The sequence below is a fragment of the Schistocerca piceifrons genome, chromosome X (genome assembly GCF_021461385.2).
Source record: "Schistocerca piceifrons isolate TAMUIC-IGC-003096 chromosome X, iqSchPice1.1, whole genome shotgun sequence".
Lineage (NCBI taxonomy): Eukaryota > Metazoa > Arthropoda > Insecta > Orthoptera > Acrididae > Schistocerca > Schistocerca piceifrons.
In genome coordinates this window covers 316,521,529-316,545,073 of record NC_060149.1, presented here as the reverse complement: position 1 = coordinate 316,545,073, position 23,545 = coordinate 316,521,529, and the positions used below count along the sequence as shown (strand labels likewise).

Below are 23,545 nucleotides of genomic sequence, written 5' to 3'. Positions count from 1 at the left end.
CTTCCTATCAACTACACCCGCCTGTGGCCTCCTTCCTCTCCCACTGCCCCTCATATGTTACCATCCATAATGCCAATTCCCACACCTTCTACCCCTCTGCAGGTGTGCCCCAGAGCTCTGTCCTCTCCCCTCTCCTCTACCTCCTGTACATGGCAGATATGACCCAACCCCCCCCCCCTCCAGTACACCTCTTTCAATATGCTGATGACACGACATTCCTCGCCCTCGCTCTTACCCTCCAATGGTCCCAATGCCTTCTCCAGAATCACCTTGACCCTTTTGCTGCATGGTGTAACCAGTGGCTCCTGACAATCAATCCTTCCAAGATCCAAGCAATCATCGTAGGTCGTACCACTCGCTCCTTCCAGCTCCTGGATTTCTCCCTTACTGGCTGCGCCCGTCCTGTCCGCCTCACCCCCACCCTCACCTACCTTGGCCTCACCATTGACCGTCACCTCACCTGGATCCCTCATCTCCGCTCCATCCAATCCAAAGCCCACAACCGCCTCTAACTCCTCAAATGCCTCTCTGGCCGGACATGGGGGTTGCACCCCTCTACCATCCTCCACACCTACAAATCCCTAATCCGTCCCATCCTCTGTTATGCCAGTCCTGCCTGGATAATTGCCCCCCCCCCCCGCAAATTCTATAAGTCTCTCCAGATCCTTGAGTGTCATACACTCCACCTTGCCTTCCGTATACGCCTCCTGTCCCCCACGCGGATCCTCTATGATCTCATTCCTTTCCCCCATCTGCTCCAATTCCTCAAACATATCCACATCCTCTACATCTCCCGCCGCCTTGATCCCCCTCACCCCCTGGTTTCTCCTATCCTCTCCCATCCCCACCCCCTGCCACGTCTTCACTGCTGTGTCCCCCCTACCGTCCATCTCTAAACCCTTCATCTCCTTTCCCAAGGTGGCTTCCATCAACTCCCCCTCCCGGATGATGCCCTCTCTCCCTCCATTTATCCCTCCTATCCACTCTGATCCTCACTCCCCCTCCTTTCTTCTGTCCTTTTCCCGGGCTCCCTCTACCCTCCTTCCATCCTCTTTTTTCCCCACCTCCCCTCTCTCTGCCCCCTTCTCTCCCCCGAGGCCTTTTGCATTTCCCTCCTCTGCCTCCTCTCATTCCCTCTCGCATCTGCCCTGCCCCTCTCCCCCTTTATTAGTCCTCTCCCTCCTTGGTTCCCCCCCTTTTTCGTTTTCTTTCCTTCCTCCCTCCTTGTTCTTCCCCCTCCTCCAGGTCTGCCCCCCCCCCATCTCATTCCCTCTCGTGTCTGCCCTGCCCCTCTCCCCCTTTATTAGTCCTCTCCCTCCTCGATTCCCCCCCCCTTTTCGTTTTTTTCCTTCCTCCCTCCTTGTTCTTCCCCCTCCTCCAGGTCCGCCCCCCCCCATCTGCCTTTGGCTCGGGAGTGTCATCTTTCTGCCGCCATTTTCGTGCAGTGTTTTACAGTGAGTGTTCTGTGTTGTGTTTTTTGGGACATGTTACGAACGGCCATCATACTGTCGCTGGGTGTGATTTTTATCTCTTGCGAGCAGAAACCAGATTGTCGCCATGTTTTTTAATTGTCTGTGTACTATGTTACTTGTCTGATTCCTGTGTCTTTTATTAACATTGCCAACCCCTTTTGCTTTCTGTTTTAACTTTCCGCATTTTTCCACCGTTTTACGCTTTACGTCACCATTTATCGCCTGTTTTTCTTGTTTCTTTTCTTCTTCCGTTTTTTTTTTAAAGTCTGTAGGCTGTAGAGCAGCGTACTAAGCTGCTGCCAGCCCGCCCCCTTCGGGGGGAATTGAAAATCAATAAAGGAAAAAAAAATTAAATCACTGACCGCCCCTGGCCACGATCGCGTTATCTACAGCCATCTTCAACACTGCCCTCCCTCCTTCCTTGCAGTCCTTGCTGTCGTCTACAACGTAATCCTTGCCACCGTCTTCTACCCCGACGTGCAAAACCCCCCATATCCTGATGTTCCCCAAACCTAACAAGCCTCCATCTGATGGCTCTTCCTATCGCCCTATATGTCTCAGCTCAGTGTTCAGCAAGCTCTTGGAATCCATCCTTAGCTGGCGTATCGATCACCACCTCCACCTCCTCCCCAACACACAATGTAGCTTTCGACCTTCCTTCTCTGCTGACGACCAACTCCTACACTTCACTCATCTCCTCTCCCTCCAGTTTAACTCCCATCACTCCACCACTCTTGTCTCCCTAGACCTCGAAAAGGCCTACGAGCGCGTATGGCATCCTGGTCTCCTGTTTAAACTCCAGACCTACGCCCTTCCTATCAACTATGTCTGTCTGATTGCCTGCTTCCTCTTCTGCCATCCCTCCTATGATTCCTTCCATAACGTCGATTCCCACACCTTCTACCCATCCTTGGGTGTGCCACAGGGCTCTGTCCTCTCCCCTCTCCTCTACCTCCTGTACATAACAGATATACCCTGAGCGCCCCCCCCCCTTCCAGTCCACCTCTTGTATGCTGATGACACCGCCTTCCTTGCCCTTGCTCCTACCCTTCAATGGTCCCGAAACCTTGTCCAGAAACACCTTGACCTTTTTGCCACATGGTATCACCAGTAGCCCGTCAAAATCAATCCTTCCAAGATCCAATCAATTATTGTAGGTTGTACCACTTGCTCCTTCCGGCTCCTTGATTTTTCCCTTACCATCTGCACCCATCCTGTCCACCTCTCCCCCATCCTCACCTAACTTGGACTCACCATTGCCCGTCACCTCACCTGGATCCCTCATCTCCACTCTATCCAATCCTAAGCCCACAACCACCTCTGTCTCCTCAAACTCCTCTCTGGCCAGACATTGGGGTTGAAGCCCTCTACCATCCTCCACACCTACAAATCCTAAATCCATGCCATCCTCTGTTATGCCAGTCCTGCCCGGATATCTGCCCCCACCCCAAATTCTATTAGTCCCTTCAGATCCTTGAGCGCCATGCGCTCCTCCTTCTGTATATGCCTCCTGTCCCTCATATAGATCCTGTATGAACTGATTCCTTTCCCCCATCTGCTCCTATTCCTCAAACATATCCGAGTCTCCAACACCTCCTGCCGACTTGATCCTCCCATCCCCTGGCTGCTCCTCTCCTCTCTTACCCCTGCCCACTGACACACCTTCACTGTTGTATCCCCCCTACCATCCATCTCTACACCCTTCATCTCCTTTCCCAAGGTGGCTTCTGTCAACTCCCCCTCCCAGATGATGCCCTCTCTCCCTTCATTTACCCCTCCTATCAACTCTGATCCTCACCTCCCCCTCCCCCCCCCCTCTGTTTTTTTTCCAGGCTCCCTCTCCCCTCGTTCCATCCTATTGCCTTTTTCCCTGCCTACCCTCTCTTTGACTCCTTTCTCTCCCCCGAGTCCTTATGCTTTCCACTCCACTACCTTCCCCACTCCTTCTTGCGTCTGCCCTGCTCCCCTTTTTCTGTGTCCTCTCCCTCCATCGGCTCCCCCCTTTTTGCTTTTCCTCTCCTCCCCCCAATTTTCCCCTCTCTCCTGTCCGGATCCTCCACCCCCCCCCCCCCCATCTGCCTTCGGGTCTACTGTATAGTGCAGTGTTTAAGTGTTGTGTCAGTGTTGTGCGTCCCGTTTTTTACGTGTTGTGAATAGACACCATTCTGTCACTAGGTGTGTTTTGTAACTCTTGCGTACAGAAACCAGACTGTCGCCACGTTTTTTTTTTAAATTGTGGCTGTCTAATTACTATGAGTTTTAATCAGCATCACCAACCCTTTGTTTTTTTATTTTAACTTCCACAACTTTTCGCCCTGTTACAGTGTTAACCAGTAGCCGCTTTATCACCTGTTTTTAATGTTTATTCTCTCCTCATTATGTTTTTGAATTGTTAAGTAGGCTGCAGAGCGGCATTTTACGCTGCTGCCAGCCCCCCTCCTCTACTGGAGGAATCGAAATTCAATAAAGAAAAAAAAAATTATATCACTGCTTCACTGCTAGTATGTATGCCTCTACGTGCACCTTTGGATAGCCGCGCAGAGTGGCCGTTCGGTTTGAGGCGCCATGCACGGATTGCGCGGCACCTCCCGCCGGAGGTTCTAGTCCTCCCTCGGGCATGAGTGTGTGTGTTGTTATTAGTATGACGTAGTTTAAGTAGTGTGTACGTCTAGGGACCGATGACGTCAGCAATTGGGTCGCTTAGGAATTCACACACATTTGAACATTTTTACCCCGAATATTGCACGCCGCAACATGTTGTGACATTCTTTGGGAATCAAATGTTACTACACATGCTTTCAACGCTCTTAGTCTTAGTTTACTTCCTCTTTCAAACTTACAATTCCAAGGACTTGTGCTGTGGAAAAAATGGCACGTAAAACATCTTCCTTATGGAATCGAGCGTCGATGCCGCGAACGATTTCCTGACAAACAATCGTGTAGTTGATGTGCCGAGAATAATGGAGATTCTACCAGAAAACTGACAGCTTTCGAGGCAGCAAGATCTCCTTTAGCTCTGCTTCTGCCCGTAGAAACTGTGTTCTGTGCTTAGCTTTTAGATTTTTGATTGGTAAGAAATACAACTCTCTCTAAAGACATAAGGTGGGACTTCTCAAAGTTTCCATCATATCCCTCGATATTAATTGTAAAAAGGTCGGCATCAACAGTACGGTAACGATTGATTTTACTAGCTACATAAGTCGATGTCCTTCTTTCTTCCCCTGTGGTTGCTGGCTTGGCAGCGTGCATAGACGAAATAGTAAACTCTTCTTGTGATAACTGTATAGTGACGGGAAAGGTTTCTTGCCACTTGTGGGCCAAGAGACATCTTCTTTCTCACCTTAATGTCCGCTGATTCCGTCCATTGTATCAGCCGCTCGCTTGTCCCTTTGTTTTCTGTCTTCAGAGTCCGAGGTCATCATCTGCATTATTATAATGGTCAACGTCTACATTTTCATGCTAGTATCGTACGACGGTTGATTTAGCATGATCATGACTTCCGTTACCGCAGCGTGTAACGGCGGAATATCCGGCGGCAGCTGCTGTTCCGTTGACTACAACGAAGAAGGCTCCGCACCTTCTCCGTAATGGCCTCCGTCAATTCTGCCAGTAGCTAGCCTTTTTAATTACATCTAATTCATCTACGTCTGCATGGATACTCTGCAAATCATTGTTAAGTGCTTGGCAGAGGGTTCATCGAACTACCTTCACAACAATTCTCTATTATTCCAAATTCGAACAGCGCGCGGAAAAAAACGAACATCTGTGTCTTTTCGTGCAAGCTCTGACTTCCCGTATTTTATTATGACAATCATTTCTCCCTATCTAGGTCGGCGTCAGCAAAATATTTTCGCATTAGTAAGACAAAGTTGGTGATTGAAATTTCGTGAGAAGATCCCGCAGCAACGAAAACCGCCTTTGTTTTAATGATGTCCATCCCAAATCCTGTATCATATCAGTGACACTCTCTACCATATTTCGCGATAACACAAAACGTGTTCCTCTTCTTTGAACTTTCTCGATGTATTCCGTTAATTCTATCTGGTAAGGAACCCACAGCGCGCACGCAGTACTCCAAAAGAGGACGGACAAGCGTAGTGGCTTCAAATGGCTCTGAGCACTATGGGACTCAACTTCTGAGGTTATTAGTCCCCTAGAACTTAGAACTAGTTAAACCTAACTAACCTAAGGACATCACAAACATCCATGCCCGAGGCAGGATTCGAACCTGCGACCGTAGCGGTCTTGCGGTTCCAGACTGCAGCGCCTTTAACCGCACGGCCACTTCGGCCGGCGACAAGCGTAGTGTAGGCAGTCTCTTTAGTTGATCTATTACCTTTTCTAAGTATTCTGCCAATAATACACAGTCTTTAGTTTGCCTTCCCAATAAAATTTTCAATGTGTTCTTTCGAATTTCAGTTGTTCGTAACCGTAATTCCTAGGTATTTAGTTGAATTTACGGCCTTTAAATTTTGACTGATTTATCGTGTAACCGAAGTTTAACGGATTCATTTTAGCACTCCTGTGGAAGACCTCACGCTTTTCATTATTTAGGGTCAACTGACAATTTTCGCAACATACAGATATCTTTTTTTCCCAAAGTGTGAATCGTGAAAGAACGCATGCAGAATATTCAAGTTCACTTAAGACTCGGAATAAACCAGCACGAGGGGATTTTTCAGGGTATTTGAAACAGGCAATAATTGCGCCTCTGCTAAAGACAGGTAATGTAAAAGGCATAAAGATCTACAAGCCCATTTCCCTGTTGTTGTTATTTTAAAATAATATAGCTAGTTATTAAAAACTGATTAATCGACTACTCCACTAAATACAACCTACTAAGTGTATCACAATTTGGGTTCCGAAGTTTTTGAAATATAATAATTAGCAATACTATAATTTATAAAAATGTTGCTTGATAATCTTGACAACTATGAGAGTATCACCAACATATTCTTAGATCTGTCTAAGGCTTTTTCTACTATTGACTATAAGATTCTACTAAACAAGACAGAATAATTAGAAATAAGAGGTGAAATCAATGACTGCTTTTCATCATACCTACTAGATACAATATAAAGAGCAGAGACAACAGAAAACCTCAAATAAGAATAAACGTTTAGTGAAACACTTATCGGAACAAAAATATATTAATATATGAAGTCCTTAGGGAAGCATATTAGGACCAGTAATGTTTCTGAAATACATTAACGACTTTCCCGATAGTATCAGTAATGGGAAAAAATGCTCTCTGCTTATGACACTAACACTATAGTCACTGAGAAAGCAAGAGAACTTCGAGAAAAGAAATCAAATGAAACTCTCAATACTGTTTACAATTGGTCAGTATACAAGAAAGAAAGACAGATGCCATAAATTTCAGTTTGAAGAGGGGAAAGGACACTGAGAAATCAAACGTAGATGTTCGCTCCACAGTCTGTGTAAAAAAAAATATTGGCCTATGAATGAGTATTGATTCTTAGTTGACGCGGTGTAAACACACACACGCACACACTTTGCAACCTGAAATTTCAGCAAGATGTTATGCCTTCAGAGTCCTGGAACCAGCGTGGAACACTCAATGACTTTTAGCTACATGCTATTCCCATGTACACTCATTTCTTAGTCACGGAATTGTTTTCTGGAGAACAAATATACAAAACATGTTGCTGTTTCCAAACTACAGAAAAGGGACAAGACAAATAACGAAAAACAATAATCCGATTTATTGTTAAAATCTGTTCAAAACAAAGGTAATTTTAACTACACCATGCGAGTACTTTTATCAATCAGTTACACACATCACAAATAATTTAGACATTTACTGTATAAACGGCTGTTTCCATGACCATGGAAGAAGATCTACGTTGGACTTACATTATCAAGAAAGAGTAAACATAAACATCAAAACAGAACGGACAACTAATGAATAAAGTTTTTCATGATTTGTCCAAGGAGATAAAAGAGATAACTAACACAATCTTATTTACAAAGGAAGTTAAAATCTACCTGCCATACACTACATTATATACACTGAAGGACTACTCAGATAGCCGGACAGAGTGGCCAATCAGGAGCGCCGTGGTCCTGTGGCTAGCGTGAGCAGCTGCGGAATGAGAGTTCCTTGGTTCAAGAGTCATTTTTTGAACTACTCAGATAACGCTTAGTAAGGGTAAGATAATGAAATGGCAACACATGTAAATAATAATAATAAAACATCTCCATCATTTTACAGAACATTTCCGAATTATATCTTATTTTCTTTTGCGGGAGCCCTTACGCGATAGCTCTGCTCGGGAAAATGCTAACATGCTATCCTCATTATGAGCTCAACATCTGTTTCATTACAGAGAGATGCAGAGTTAGATTTTCAGGCAAGAAAATAGCAAGTTGGGGTACACAAAGTGGAAACCAAACATTATCTTCATGCCCTGTTACGTTATGAAATTATGTGAGTACATTGTATGCAGTAGTGATTGTTACTGAGAAACGAACAGTGTAGCAACAGCTTTTTACATTATCAAATCACTGAAAGTTGTATTCCGTTGAAGGTTACGGCAGAGGAAATGCTTTCTTGTTGTGAAGTAGAAACAGTTTGTGTTGAATGAAATAGGATCTCCTGTCTCAGTCCAAAAATGTAGGACTATTGAAAAGAGAACTCTCTTAAATTTCTTCATTAATAGTTATTAAGTGTTGAACAGTGTTGTTTCTGATTCACAAAATTAATCACTGAGTACGTGCATAATTACTTGGCTTAAGTTTCAGAGAACATCAAAATCATCTGTTGTTATTGTGATCTTCACTCAAGAGATTGGTTTGATGCGCCTCTCCACGCTAATCTATCATAGGCAAGGCTCTTCGTCCCCAAGTAACTACTAGAACCCACTGCTTACTGTACTCGGTCTTGGTCAGCCTCTACAGTTTTGATTCCCCCACACTTCCCCACACTACCAAACTGACGACGCGTTCATGCCACAGGATGATCTCATATTTTAATCAGGTAGTGCTATAAATTTTTCCCTATCCGTTTGTGTACCACATAATTAGTTTTTCGATCTACCCATCAGATCTCTAGCTTTTTTCTGTAGCACCACATTTATAAACATTGAATTGCCTTCTTATGAACTGTTTATTGTCCATTGTTACTTTTGTACAATGTTACACTCCAGACACATACTTTGAAAAAAAGACTTCATAACACTGAAATTTATATTCGATGTTAACGAATTTATCTTTTTCAGAAATTCTTATCTTGCTAGTGCCAGTCTGTATTTTGTGTCTACTCTAATTCGGCCATCGTCATTTATTTTACTGCCCAAATATCAAGACATATCAAGACTCATCCAGTGCTTTTAGTGCTTCATTTACCAATCTATTCCCTCAGCATCCTCTCATTAATTTTACTACATTCAATTACGGTTGTTTTACTTTTGTTGATATGTATCCTGCACTTTATTTTCAGCACGATATCTATTCTGTCTAGAAGTTCTACAAAGTCCTTTGCGGTCTCTGACAAAATTACCATGTCGTCACCGAACCTCGAAGTTTTTATTTCTTCTCCATGATCTTTAATTCTCTTTCTAAATTTCTGCTTGGCCTCTTTCACAGCTTGCTCAACGTATAGTTTGAAAAACATCGGAGATAGGCAAACGCCCTGTCTCGTTCCCTTCTCAAACAGTTCTTCCCTTTCATGTCATTCGACTTTTATAACTGAAGTCTGGTTTCTGTGCAAGTTGTAGATAACCTTTCACTCAATGTATTTCGTCCTAGCAACGATCACAATTTCAAATAGTAGGGTCAAGCAACGCAAATTATTGGGAAGTACATATAAAGTGACACATGGTTTGCGGATGTCACACCTCGATTCCAAAATGTCCAGCGTTGGGTCCTCAGTCACACTATGAATTTATTTTTTCTAATATTAACAAGACGTTCATCTCGATAAAAAAAATACAAAAAAATAAAAATTAAGTTCCCCATGTTCCACATTTTATTTAAGAGTGTAGGTTGGTGGTTGTGATACGCAGATCTGAGTAGGGCATATTCAATCGCTTTCTTATTAGTACAAGACTTTCCTTTCTGTTTATCGAAAATTGCTCGAAGTGGTAATGTTAATTACTGAATTTCATACATTCTTATTTTTAGGCAGGTCTCTCTCTCTCTCTCTCTCTCTCTCTCTCTCTCTCTCTCTCTCTCTTTCTTTGACGGTCATCACTACAAAGAACTGCTATGAACGGGACTAAGAGTTTCTTTGGTGTCCTAATTCTCGCTCACGTTTCAGCCCACAAATTGTGTAATATGCTCAGCAGCTAAATACAGTTGCCAAAAGTGGATGAACAAAAAGTATACAAAATTGATACATTCCAATAATCAACATCACCATATACATTCCAGTACTTTTCTTCATATCGAAGTAGGTACAGCAGAGGTAGACAACGACTGGGGTTATGGACGATAAAGTACCACCTCTTCGGTAATTTGTAATATTTGTTTTCATTGATTGTTTCGCAGTGTACTAAACTTGTTTTGAAGTGAATGTATGTCATACTGTGCCAAAACTCTATTAAAACGTTGCGAAAAAAGCATACAACTAAGAGAGTGATCGACTTGTTGTCTGTTGGCATTTGTCTGGGGATCTTCGGTCGACGTTTGACTAACGATTTTTCTGATGTTTCGCCTGCACAAGTGACGGATTGTCAAAGCTTCACCCTGTACTGCTGACGGCAGACTGTCAAAGGTTCACCTCCATGGCGGTGGCCAGTGGCAGTCCGCCACCAGGGACCAGGGCAGATCTTCGTCAATTCCAGCCACTCGCGCTGGCGAAACATCAGAAAAATCGTTAAACAAATCGGCCGGAGATCCCAAGAAAAATGCTAACAGGCAATTTCTCAACAAGGTGCCACGAAAGCCTCAACAATCTTGTAATTCGGTGATCCTTCCATGAGTAGCTGGACAGTGTCAATCAACAGACAAATTTACCGAGCCATCAGCAATCATCTAGCCAATGTCAAGGATACCATCACTCATATCACAGGGGGGGATGTAGACATAGGCAGCACTCATAAATAGCTTCGCTGGTGACGATTGATGGAAAAAGAGGACAGCACCGCTGCGTTATTATCGTCCTAAACAAAAAATAATTTGTTTTACCTCCCTCGCAAACTTTGACACATGAGTATATACATTTCATTGTTGAATAGTTCGATAATCAATGTGAAGACTAACATGAAGACCCAGTCCATTTCCTGTGACATCCATGAACACGGAGTCCATGCGTCAAGAATCTGCACAATGCGGGAGATCGGGAAACCTATAGAGAAAACTTAATAGCTACTGGTGCAGATGTAAGAAAAGCAAATCGTGAAGGCTGAAACACAGTCAGAAGCTAGTGAAAGATCTGTCTGAAAATTCTTGGAATATCTGATGCTACGTGGAGTCACTGTACGGATCCAAACTTTGCATACGTAATTGGTAGATCACGACGCGCAGCACTCTCAGAGAGTTCTGTAACGATGGTGTGGTATGCAGAGAAGTATCGACCCTGGTTGATTGTGAGGAAACACACAACTATTTAGTCCGTGTCTGCACTTCGTGTACCGACAGTCAGCTCTTTTTTAAAGTGGGTAAATGCAAGATAATGTTCATGACAAAAAAAGAACCTACAACATCCGATTAAAAGAGTAATGGTGAAGCTTAGAAGCTGTCAAATCGTTCAAGTGTCAAGGGGTTGGCGCACAAACCAATAAGAATCACGATGAATGCTTGAAATCAGTGGGAAGGAAGGCGAACTGAAGATTTAAAGGACTTGGACAAAAATGTGGAAACACTGCTAGAAACGCATGTTTAAACATAAATCGAGAGCCAAGCCTGCAGGTTGCGCTGTTGTATTTGACCATGAAGGGCTCCTGTGCACCGTCCTCAACAACTCGTAAGTGTCAGCCGTAGTCAGAACAGTATTCTGTGTAGTTATGTGTGCATTATGTCGGAACTAAGTGAATTCGAATATGGGAAAATGTTGGTGCTGGTATGGTGGGCTCTAATGACCTCAATATCGACGGGGCGTTAGACCCCGTATGGTGCAGCTTCCGTAACCAAGGAAGCCGAAGTCTTTGGTATTTCAACAGGCAACGTATCGAAGATCTAAACAGCGTGCTGAGAAAGTGGAGGAACGTCATCATCTAAGTCACAATAATAGTGTGTTGAGTGATCGTGACGGACAGCATTGAAGACTGCGACGAAACATAAGAGGACTACAGCTCCAGAACTCAATGTCACACTCGCGAGCCCAGTCAGCACCAAAAACAAAACGAAAGGCGCTCCATAAACAGGGAATTACAGGGCAAGCTGGAATGCCAAAACCACTCACTTGTGATGCAAATACCTGTAACAGGTGAACGTGGTGCCAAAGCCATAAAAACCTGGACAATGCAGCAGTGGAAGAAAGTTGTTTAGTCGGGCGAGTCTTGTTTTTCATTGTTTCCATCTTCTGGCTGAGTTTATGTTCCTCCAACATGGCGGGGGTTCATTGATAATTTGGGCAACCATATCGTGGTATTCCATTGGTCCCATCGCTACTCTGCAAGGTCGCATTACTGTCAAGAATCGTGCGACCATTTTGGATTATTAGGTCTACCCTATGTTAAAGTGTTTCCTCTCCTGTGGGGATGCTGTATTCCAAGACGACAGCCGGCCGAAGTGGCCGTGCGGTTAAAGGCGCTGCAGTCTGGAACCGCAAGACCGCTACGGTCGCAGGTTCGAATCCTGCCTCGGGCATGGATGTGTGTGATGTCCTTAGGTTAGTTGGGTTTAAGTAGATCTAAGTTCTAGGGGAGTAATGACCTCAGCAGTTGAGTCCCATAGTGCTCAGAGCCATTTGAACCATTTGAACCAAGACGACAGGGCCCATGTTCAGGACTGGTTTTGTGAGCACGAGGATGTATCTCCCCTGACCTCCGTAGTCACCAGATCTCAATGTTATTGAGCCTTTGCGGTCTACTTTGGAGAGAAGAGTGCATGATCGCTATCCACCTCCATTTACTCATATAATTACCAGAACTTGCCACTATTTTGCAGAAACCTTACATGAGCTGCATTTGTCTATTCTGAGACAACTGGAAGCTGTTTTGAATGCCAACGGTTTTCCTACACCGTATCATGCATGTTAATATGTTGTGTTTTTCGTGTTTCCACATTTTTGTCATTCCCTGCCCCCCATAGCTTCTTTGGGAATATATTGGAAAGTGCGCTGTATCTGTAATAGACACTGTATACAAAACGCTAGTGCGATCAGTTCTAGAATACTGCTTCAATGTTTGGCGTTCTAGTGACAGCAGACATCGTTCGATTTCAGAGATGCGCTGTCAGGATCGTTAACAGGTTGGTGTGACTCATAAAATGACGTGAACGAGATGCTAATCGAACATAAAGTAAATTAAAAAAAAAAAAGACGTTGCTCTTGCGGAATTTTAAGAAACGAGTATTCGAGGTAAACTGTACAACAATTCTGTTGTCTCCGTTGTATGTCACGCATAGGGACGTTGACAATAAAGCGCAGAGCGGGTACCGAGGCATGATAGTCATGTCTTCCTCGCCACAGACTGTCGCTTGTATTGGCACGAATTACCCTCCGTCATGCACTGAGCAGTTGCTTGTAGAGTGTGTAAGTGCATGTGTTCTGTATCAGCATTTTACATCATGTCTGCTGCTCATAAGCAGCGTAATTTCTGTCGTGCCATTCTATTCGTTGTCGCTATTCATTATTGTTATGTCGCTCCTGCTGTTATTATCTTCTTACAAGGGAACCTCCCCATCGCACCCCCCTCAGATTTAGTTGGCACAGTGGATAGGCCTTGAAAAACTGAACACAAATCGATCGAGAAAACAGGAGGAAGTTGTGTGGAACTATGAAAAAATAAGCAAAATATACAAACTGAGTAGTCTATGCGCAACATAGGCAATATCAAGGACAGTGCGAACTCGGGAGCGCCGCGGTCCCGTGGTTAGCGTGACCAGCTGCGGAACGAGAGGTCCTTGGTTCAAGTATTCCCTCGAGTAAAAAGCTTAACTTCTTATTTTCAGTTTATGTGACAAACTCTTATGTTTTCATCACTTTTTTGGGAGTAATTATCACATCCACAAGAAAACCTAAATCACTCAAGGTAGAAGAATCTTTTTATCCATTCGCCAAGTGTACTAGTTAGGTGGGTCGACAACATATTCCTGTCATGTGACGCACATGCTGTCACCAGTGTCGTATAGAATATATCAGACGTGTTTTCCTGTGGAGGAATCGGTTGACCTATGACCTTGCGATCAAATGTTTTCGGTTCCCATTCGAGAGGCACGTCCTTTCGTCAACTGATCGCACGGTTTTGCGGTGCGGTCGCAAAACACAGACACTAAACGTATTACAGTGAACAGAGACGTCAATGAACGAACGGACAGATCATAACTTTGCGAAAATAAAGAAAGTAAAATTTTCAGTCGAGGTTCCACTTGAACTAAAGACCTCTCGTTTCGCAGCTGCTCACGCTAACCGCGGGACCACAGCGCTCTTGAGCTCACACTGTCCTTAATGTTGCCTATCTTGCACATGGACTACTCAGTTAGTATATTTTGCTTATTTTTTCATAGTTCCACACAACTCCTTCCTGTTTTCTCGATTGATCTGCGTTCAGTTTTTCAAGGCCTAGCCACTGTGCCAACTGATAACTAAATCTGAGGGGGGGGGGGGGGGTGCGATGGGGATGTTCCCTTGTTAGCAAATATTAATCCCATCGTCGCAGTAGGAAACAGTCTGTTAACTCAGTAATTCCTAGAATGACGGTTACAGAAATTGCCATTATAATGCCCAACGGTTGACAGTGGTGTTGACCAAACCGAGTAATTATCACTTCGTGTGGCATCACCGCCCACTAGACACGAAGGAGCCAAAGGGCTGCGGGGGGGGGGCAGCAGAATTATTTGGAAGTCCCGTTAGAAGCGTGGGGAGCAGCGGACATGACGTCACGAGGGGCGCGTGCTGCGCATGCGCGGCGCTGGGCGAGCGTTGTTCCAGTCAGTCAGTCGTAAGATGGCGTTCTCGCTGCTGCTGCTGCCGCTGCTGCTCGCGGCGCCGGGACTGGCCAAAGGTGGGTGCACGCCCGGAGACCTTAATGCAGGGTTGGAAACGTAGCTAGAACTGGCTTATACTGGGAAAAAGGCACACATGTCCCTTACTTGAAAAACTTATACGAAAATACTTCCTTGGTACAAGATGCAATTCAAAAGCGATTTTTTTTTTCAGTGTCGTAGCATGATCAGCTGTAGGTACCTTGGTCTGTTGTGATATTGTCATAACACATGTTTTCGGTAAAATAGTGTCAATTGTCAAAAGGAAGAAAACTGTCTCGTATGATAATGTTTTTGATACCGGTACACTTATGGTGTTACATTTGCTGGGTAAAAAAAAAAAAAAAAAAGATTTTGTGCACAGCTGGTATAAATACACAGCATTCATTTGTAACTAAAGAATTTGTTAGTACCTATTTGCAGTACACGGGCGATCACACTCTGTCGCTACATTGTCTAAGTGCCAATGAAAACGGATACGTAGCCACAAAAACACAAATGTGAATAAAAAAGTAGAAGTTAATATTTCACTTTCAGTTCTAGTTTATTTTCTCATTAAGAGTGACTTAAATTCATTGTAAAGACTAAGTATAGGCTTAGGTAAATGCGTACCTAAAGACAATAAAGAAACTAAACGCAAGACACAATACGAATATGTAAAGTCCATGGCTGACTGAATGCCGTATAAATACTCTAAAACTTGATAAATTGTAACCCAGTCTGGAGCGCAAGTACTAAAGCTGTTCGTACTGCACAGAAAAACATTACATAAGCATATAACAAGTACATAAGTAGTAGTCAGTATGGTAATTAAAAACGAAGTGAAAGGAGGAGAACTGCAGCACCAGGACCAATATGATTAATATTGAGTACAGTGGCATCAGCGTAACGTAGCTCGTCGGGTTAATGGATAAGTGTCACATAATTGTACACCTCTCTATAACTTACCAGGTAAGTCAATTGAAGCTCGAAAGAAGGACAAAGTGTACCACCACCAGTAGGACCACTGCTATTTACACAATGTAATGCTCAAACCAATCGTTGTGTTAAGGAGAGCCTTACTTATTTACTTTACTATACTTAAGTATTACTCCAAAAATAAGGAATTCCTTAATAAACATGAAGAACTTAAGAATTAGTATAAAGTATCAATTTTACCGGTAGGCCTACTTTACCTGTAATTATGACTTGCGATCAGGAGAATAAAAGCAGTCGGGCGTACCCTGGTAAACGTCAGAGAATGCCGGCCACTCCTTTCACACCAGAAGCATCCACATCTGAGCTGACTGGTAGTTCCCTAAATTTTATCATACTTTATTTAGTTTTTCGATCCGTGTATTATACTACTTCATTATAATTTTGTCTACTTGCGTCATTAAAGAAACTTAAATTTTCTGCTCACGTATACCTTTTGGCGTCGAATCTGTTTCGTTATGAAAGGCGTCTTCAGCTATAGCTTCTATAGGTATGACTGATACACGTATGACAAGAGTTAATATCATTTCACATTCTCTGAACAAACAGAAATACTGAGAACAGAAGAGAGAAACATTTTCACAGACAGTAATCCAAGGCTACAGAAATTTATATCTAATAGACTTATTTCGTCTTGACAGATATTTCTTGTGACATACATCTCAACCTGGTAAATGTGTCTTTTGCTGTTACGATCAGTTTAGGTATTACGCCTCTAGCTATTGAATCGCTTCTGCATGTAACAGTATCGTAAGCTGATCCCGTGTTGAAGCAGAACGTATGAGGAAATTCACCACTTTCATGGAGTGTTCAACACCGACTTTAGTCCATGTATCTCCTCTGATTCATGAATTTATTTCTGCAGCGCAAGTATTGAAGCTGGAGTCTGGAAATAATACGGAAAGGAACTGGTAATGGTATTCTTGGAGGAAAGCTCGCATGCTGTGTGCTAACTTGATTTATGAAAACCAAGAAAATCCCCGGTTACATTTACTAGACTGGGAAATAAACATGATTTCTCTTGATTAGAAGGCGGCCAACACTATAACGGACGATTGTACTAAGTTCTATGGCCTTGACAGATCTCACAAAAAAGGCATACCTAGCAAAAATGTAATTTCCGAAGTGTAACAGCTTCTGTCAATGTGCGTGTTGTCTTGAGAGGTTATACTGCGAATACGGAAACGATTGTTCGGAAAATAACAAGCAGCTGTCGTTATAAGTGGGTTACCGACTGTTACTTCACTGCTTAGTGAAAGTGGAAGGAGCGCTCGATGAAGGGAATGAGCAAGATCTCATGTGTCCCCCTCGCTCGTTAGCTGCCAAGTACCGGAAACTCGCAGCCCATCCTGTAAACTAAGCCTGGGACCGGAAATTATCCACGCGAGTACCCAGCCTCGCAGACGGGCCTCAGATATCTTTTCAAAAGCACAGAAAGCGAAAGGCTGAGATTTTATTCTTTACTCACCTTTAAACTTCACTAATATTGTTACATAGAACCACAAATCTATTTTATCTTTCTTTGCGCATTTCTTTGAAGGCCGAATAGTTTACATCTTTTTAATGGTTTGCGTACGGTACAAAATAATTTTAATGCTTAACAGTTTCATTAACACCTCGTTGCAGCTACAATAGTGCCCAGTGTGGTGATGGACTCTTCTGTAATAGGAAAGAAAATCGATATATAAAACTATTCTGTTAGACATGGTGAACTTATTTGATTTGGATTGTACGTGGCATTTAAAGATGTTATATTACGTAGTCGTATCGACACTGTGTGCTGGTTAGTACTGTACGAGTCACTGGAGCAAGAAACAACAAAAAACTTTAATACGTACTGCTCTGCGTAAGGTGTAAATGCTGTCATACTCCGTTGGTCAAATGGTGTTTCTACACCCATTCATCCACCCACCCACACACACATGCACATACACACATATACACACATATATACAAACGTGTGTGCCTGTACGCGAATTTATAATCGTTATAGTCAAATAAATAGGTAATAATAGGCACCCTAAAGAAAATGAAGTTCCCAAACCCAGTCACGTGTTAAATGAAATGAACTTTATCTTTTTCCTTCAGAAAACTTCTCACTCTGCAGCGGCCGTGTTCGCTGTACTGAGACTGTGTCCGACCTGGACTTGAACCAAGACCTTTGCGTTTTGTAAGCAAAGTTCTACAAATTGCGAACCGTAAAGACCCAGATTCAAGCTCCGATCAGTATACATACTTGACAGTATGAACATGAACGTTTCTTAGCTGAAAATATACCCAAATCATATAATAAAATATTATACAGAAAGTAGAGCATATAGGACGGAATAAAGGATTATGACGGCAAATATTTTACGGCAAAAATATTAGACTCACCGTCAATTTTAGAATTAAAAGCTTTAGCCTCTGAAGCAATATTTGACTGAATGGAAAGCTGGCCATGTTGTTTCCATAGCACTCATTCCGATATCTTTTTTAAATTCATAACCCCCATACCCTAAGTTCGCTAATTAAAAAAAAGAATATTTACTTGCAATTCATCCAAAAAACTAGTATCATATTCCGAAGATATAAAGAACGAAAACGACTTTCTTAAAAAACCTACAAAAAGCAATTTATTCTCGATTTTACATTCCGAATTTCGTATCTATAGCTTAAAAATTCAGTTATACGGCCAAGCAACGAAGTGATGATTCTTACGCTGGTAGATGGTTACTCGTGGCCTTAACGGCACCAAAGATTATCATTCCAAATTAAACACGAGCTGAAATTTAATATGAGGAGCATGACTCCACGCGGTAACTCTTTTTGACGTTAATTTTCGTTATGTGTAATCCAAAGTCATTACAGAGGCCAATAAAGTTGACTGTAGTTATGACTGAACTTAAATCAGGAGTCCACATATAGAAATGGTTTTTTGATTGTTTCTTGCCTGTTGCCTTGGGACAACACAACCGAAGCGTAGTTTCTTCGTCATGTGTTCATTACGTGGAGTACTGCTTCAAACTGTTGAAATCTTGCCAACAGAATTACTATTAATCCATAAAAAATAACTCGCAACATTTATGAATTTCTGCGGAGGAAGAAAAGTGTGCAGGTCAGTAATAATGCTGCACCAGTAATTGTTCTACTTCACAAGAAAACAAAAAATATAAAAACTGATGCCCAATAGCCTTCACTCACAGATTAGGAAATGGACTGGACTTGGAGACGTAATTATGAGTGTGATGGAAACAAAATGGAGGTTGACAGGAAATGTAACCAGGTAAATAAAGGCCAGATGGACGAAGAAAGTAATCTGTTGGCTTCCAAGAGATACCCCTAATGGATGGTGGCTGGATAACATGAGAAACCTTCCACGATCACCTTGGATGCTTATCGCTGAAGACCGTTATGCATGCTAAATATTAGATGCGCCTTTAGATTGGATGTCCAATGGCAGATGTGGACAATGCGAACGAGTTTTGATTTGGAAACGTGTGGACGTGTGTAGAATTATCGAAGAAAATGTCGTTGTTTCCTCCTAGAAAAAGTATTTCTAGAATTTTATTCTTTAAATGCACAAATTAATGCAGTTATCGATCGCAGGACTGGGTGAACACCACAGTACTTCGGTAGGCATTGTCTCATTGATGGTGGTACAGATTTGGATTTGTATTCCCTACGAAGTTGTTATTTAGGACGCAAAATGATGAATCTACAGACTAGCTAATGAAATTCTGAATACTGAGTTTAGTGAGCAAAAGCATCAGACAGACACTGTCTGAGCTGGAATCCTCTAGAAGGAAGCTACTGTCAAAATTCCTCAAGATATGGTTTGAAACAGATTATGGTACTACTGTTTGCCTCCCAATACATTTTTCCTGCTAGAGCCATATGGTCAGGTTATGAGAGACTATAATGTCTTTCCTTTCTTCTCTTTTTTCGGTCAGAATTCCGCTTCATCTTTGTGAAATGGATGAGGAAAAGAAAAAAAAACAATTATTTCACAAGGAAATACTCTTCACCACGTACTGAAGAACAGCTCTCGCCTTTAGAAAGAGAGGGCCTCAGTGTCTCTTCGGAGTGAAACTCGTCGGGTTCCTTTAAAGCTAGATAAATGCCCGTATCATTGGAGAGTACTTATCCTTAATTAGTTCTGGCAGTATCAGGTCTTCGGCGTCTCGGGAAACTAATCTCTACTCTGCAAGCGACTGAAGGGTACAAGATATACAGGAATTACTGCCTACGTCCCCTCCTTAAAGCCTTCTGTTCAGTTCTCGGATGGAGTGATGGAAAAAAGGATCTTGTTAGTACCGGCCTGTATACGCGAGAATCGTTCCAACTTAACCATCATGATCATTATGCAAGACAGAAATTTCAGGATTTAATATGTTTCTTTACTGGTATAGGAACATAGGCTGTCGGTATTTTGAGAGTAACTCTGTACGCGATGCAAACGCCTCTCTTGTAGCGTCTTCCATTGGAGGTTGTACAGTATTCCTGTAATGCTCTCACGTTGGCTGAATAAACCGGTGACGAAGCATGTAGCTCTTCTGTAAATCCAATTTACCTCTTTCGTTAGCCAAAATGACAAAAGTCCAGAGCGAGGAAATATTCTTAGAAAATTGAGCGCACGGGGGCTGGACAATAGTTCATTGATGAATAGTACGTCGCTGGTGCGGCTCCATAGCTTAGTGGATAAGTTCCTACGGTTTTTTTACTTTCTCTTATCTCATTTTTCACTTATGGCAAAGATAGGTATATGTGAAAAATCCTATATCGCGCTGTGGTTTGGTGTCGGTTATAAATTGTATATTCCCCCAAATCTGACAAAGTTTTTTCAAAGGTCAGAGAAGCCTTACTCACAAAATTTCGAGAGACCAGTTTCCATATTAAGTCAATAAAGATACTAATTCCTTAAACACGCATCTCGCGTGATGGCCATGATGCTGAAATTCGATAAATTGGGGTCAATACAAAGGGGTATCAATAGGTTGTCTTCCCGGGTGCCATTCTAGAGTGGAATAGGAGGAAGTAAAGCTGAGACTGGTACACTGTAAAACTTCATCACACATTGCACGGTAGCTTGCCGAGTACTATGTAATTTGTTTATATCCAATCGAGTGAGGTACTGCTTGAAGTAAACGTCGGGGTTTCCTGTTTCACTCCCATTTAGTGCACATAATTGTTGCGGCGAAATTGCCTTGATAAAGGAAACAATATTTAGTTACAATGCATGTCGTCGTAATTCATATACGATACATGTAATCACATTGCAGAAACGTATCCATTAATTTACCTTACTACCTCAGGACGTACATTGGGGATAAACCTTGCATCAACTAGAACTTTAACACGACGCACAAGACCATACAGTGTCATACGCGATTTATTTTATATCAACCAGATATTGAGCTGAGATATATGAAGCAGAAATGAATATTTCCTCTCCGTTCAAATGAAATTTTTACGTAAGACAGGAAATTTGGTATACTGTACACTGAAAGACGTGGAAGAGGAGAGAAATTCTGAATTTATTCCCGTCCTCGACGTCAGTGCAGTGCTGTCCAAGAAGTGAGCATCTATCACGCGATCTGTAAAAAAAAAATTCCATAAAATGCCATTTATGTAGAGTTATGATAAACTGAATCTCCCGCCATATTATGCTATTTTCTCACTGGTGCGTCACTTTTCTTTGCCTTCTTCCAATGTAGCCCAGGTAAGCTAAAATGTTGGACACCTCTGCTATAGACCATCAGCTGTAGACCATCAGGGACATTAATAAATATCTTATTACTAAATACAGGTAAATATAGTATATAATTCCAATTTATTGATAATGAGAGGTCTTTCCGTAATACTAAGTTAAATCTGTGGCTGCTGTTTCCCATATCTTTGAGTGCATGACAACAAATTCTCAAACACGATGAATTAAAGTGTATGAATTCTGGAATGCTGGTCGGCTAAAAAGATGGTTTCGCAATCATTTATAGAGTGACACGTGATATGTCGACGCCTCGTATCCATAACTCACGAACACAAATCGCGTGTCAAAAGAATTTCTATAGGTGGTGACCTGTATACAGTTTTTTGCTATGGCACCCAATAATAGCGGCGGTAGACCCATTTGTACCCATTTATGGTGGTTGAAGAAATTTTCTGGCGAGGGTGCATAGGTTTCTCGCCACTCTTCTGGGTTAAATCAGAAGTTTCTCAGAAAAATCTCTGAAGTTCGTGTAACATACCAACGAGCTACTGACTATATTCTAGAACGTAGCTGTGCACTATGTCTAGGTTTCTCTATGCCCATCGGCCAGTTTAAATGCCAAGTACGTTTTCCATTGTGGTCTGGAAGGTAGTTCACTCACTAATTCGTTGTGTATCGCGGGCGATATAGAGAAAGAGAATATAACGTTGTTGATGAAACGTCTGTCGGAAGGAGTCATTCATATGCACGACGCCATTGGTAACAATAAGATGAGTAGGGTTTGAGCCAGCAGCTGCTTTCGCCGGCTGCTTTCCTCTCTTTTCATCCCATACTTATCTATACCATTACGAACGCAAAATTAAGCTCCAGAAGCACTATTCACTTTATAATTACTATGTAACAATGCACCTCAAATTTTAAAACAGATCGCCGCGCGGGATTAGCCGAGCGGTCTCAGGCGCTGCAGTCATGGACTGTGCGGCTGGTCCCGGCGGAGGTTCGAGTCCTCCCTCGGGCATGGGTGTGTGTGTTTGTCCTTAGGCTAATTTAGGTTAAATAGTGTGTAAGCTTAGGGTCTAATGACCTTAGCAATTAAGTCCCATAAGATTTCACACACATTTGAACATTTTTTTAAAAACAGATCGAAATGTTGCAATGGTGTCCCCAGTAGGATCCTTGATCCCTGAATTTTACCCAAGGTTCATTGACAAGCGTGGCATTTGCATTGATTTGACTCTTGCAGACAGAAGACAGATTATTTGATACAGATTGCTTTAGACTGAGAGGCATGTCTGAGGGATAAAATTTCCTGCATTTTTGTACTTTCTTTAAGGCCACACAAATGTACAGATGCCTACAAACAAGTGTACTGTCATGTGGGTCCATAGATAATGTAGTCTTTGTACAGATTCAGATGACATTTCGTTTCATGACTGACCCGACGCGTTCTGTGCATGGAAGTGCTAGGATGTCATCTCCACCACGAGCGTACTTCCTGAAGAGAAAATTGCGATAATTCTATTTCTTTTCGCTTTTTCTCTTAAATAGTTTTTTAATATCTAATAAAAACAATTTCGGTTGGCTCCGCAGTATAAACTAAGGTTCCACTACATAACTGAGAGGTCTTATATGGAAACTGTGGTATGTCTCAGAGTACAGATCAGTCGTTTAGATATTCGGTCTGTGGCCTAGCTTGAGATTCTATCCTGGACGTTAACGTGGCTATGGTAATACTTTCTGTTTGTAAAAAATCAAGTTGTTCTGTGGTTCTGATTGCACGGTAAATCTGAAGGCCCCATGAAGGTGTCTGAGCGAGGCAGCCTGCAGGTCGGAGAAAGATACAGGCAAAACATCTCGTACAGGGAAATGTACAGCGGCCTTCAAACGATCCCTCATTTTGATGAACACACTGACCTTGAGCAGCGTAAATGTAACTTAAATTTACTTAACACTTATCATGATGGTTTTTCTGCTTGGTGCAAGTGCTATGTTTTCGGTGTCGATCATAGTTTCTAAAACACTAAGAGTATACTACATGGAAGTCTTCATTCCATCAGCTAGGAAAAATTTACTTTACTGTCGCTTACATTGCAGCGTCTTAATTTCATTTGTCTTCATTTGTCTTCGGCCGGCCGGCGTGGCCGAGCGGTTCTAGGCGCTACAGTCCGGAACCGCGCGACCGCTACAGTCGCCGGTTCGAATCCTGCCTCGGACATGGATGTGTGTGATGTCCTTAGGTTAGTTATGTTTAACTAGTTCTACGTTCTAGGGGACTGATAACCTCAGAAGTGCTCCCATA

The 23,545-nt window shown here is 42.6% G+C and overlaps 1 protein-coding gene across 1 annotated transcript in view; it reads left to right on the top strand.

Moving 5' to 3' along the window:
• Positions 1-14,495: 14,495 nt before the first annotated feature.
• LOC124721196 overlaps positions 14,496-23,545 on the top strand; it is a 136,882-nt gene continuing 127,832 nt past the window's right edge. The window contains exon 1 of the mRNA XM_047246040.1: positions 14,496-14,602. Within this exon, the coding sequence (XP_047101996.1) occupies positions 14,500-14,602 (103 nt within the window). The 5' untranslated portion in view covers positions 14,496-14,499. The remainder of the gene's footprint in view (positions 14,603-23,545) is intronic.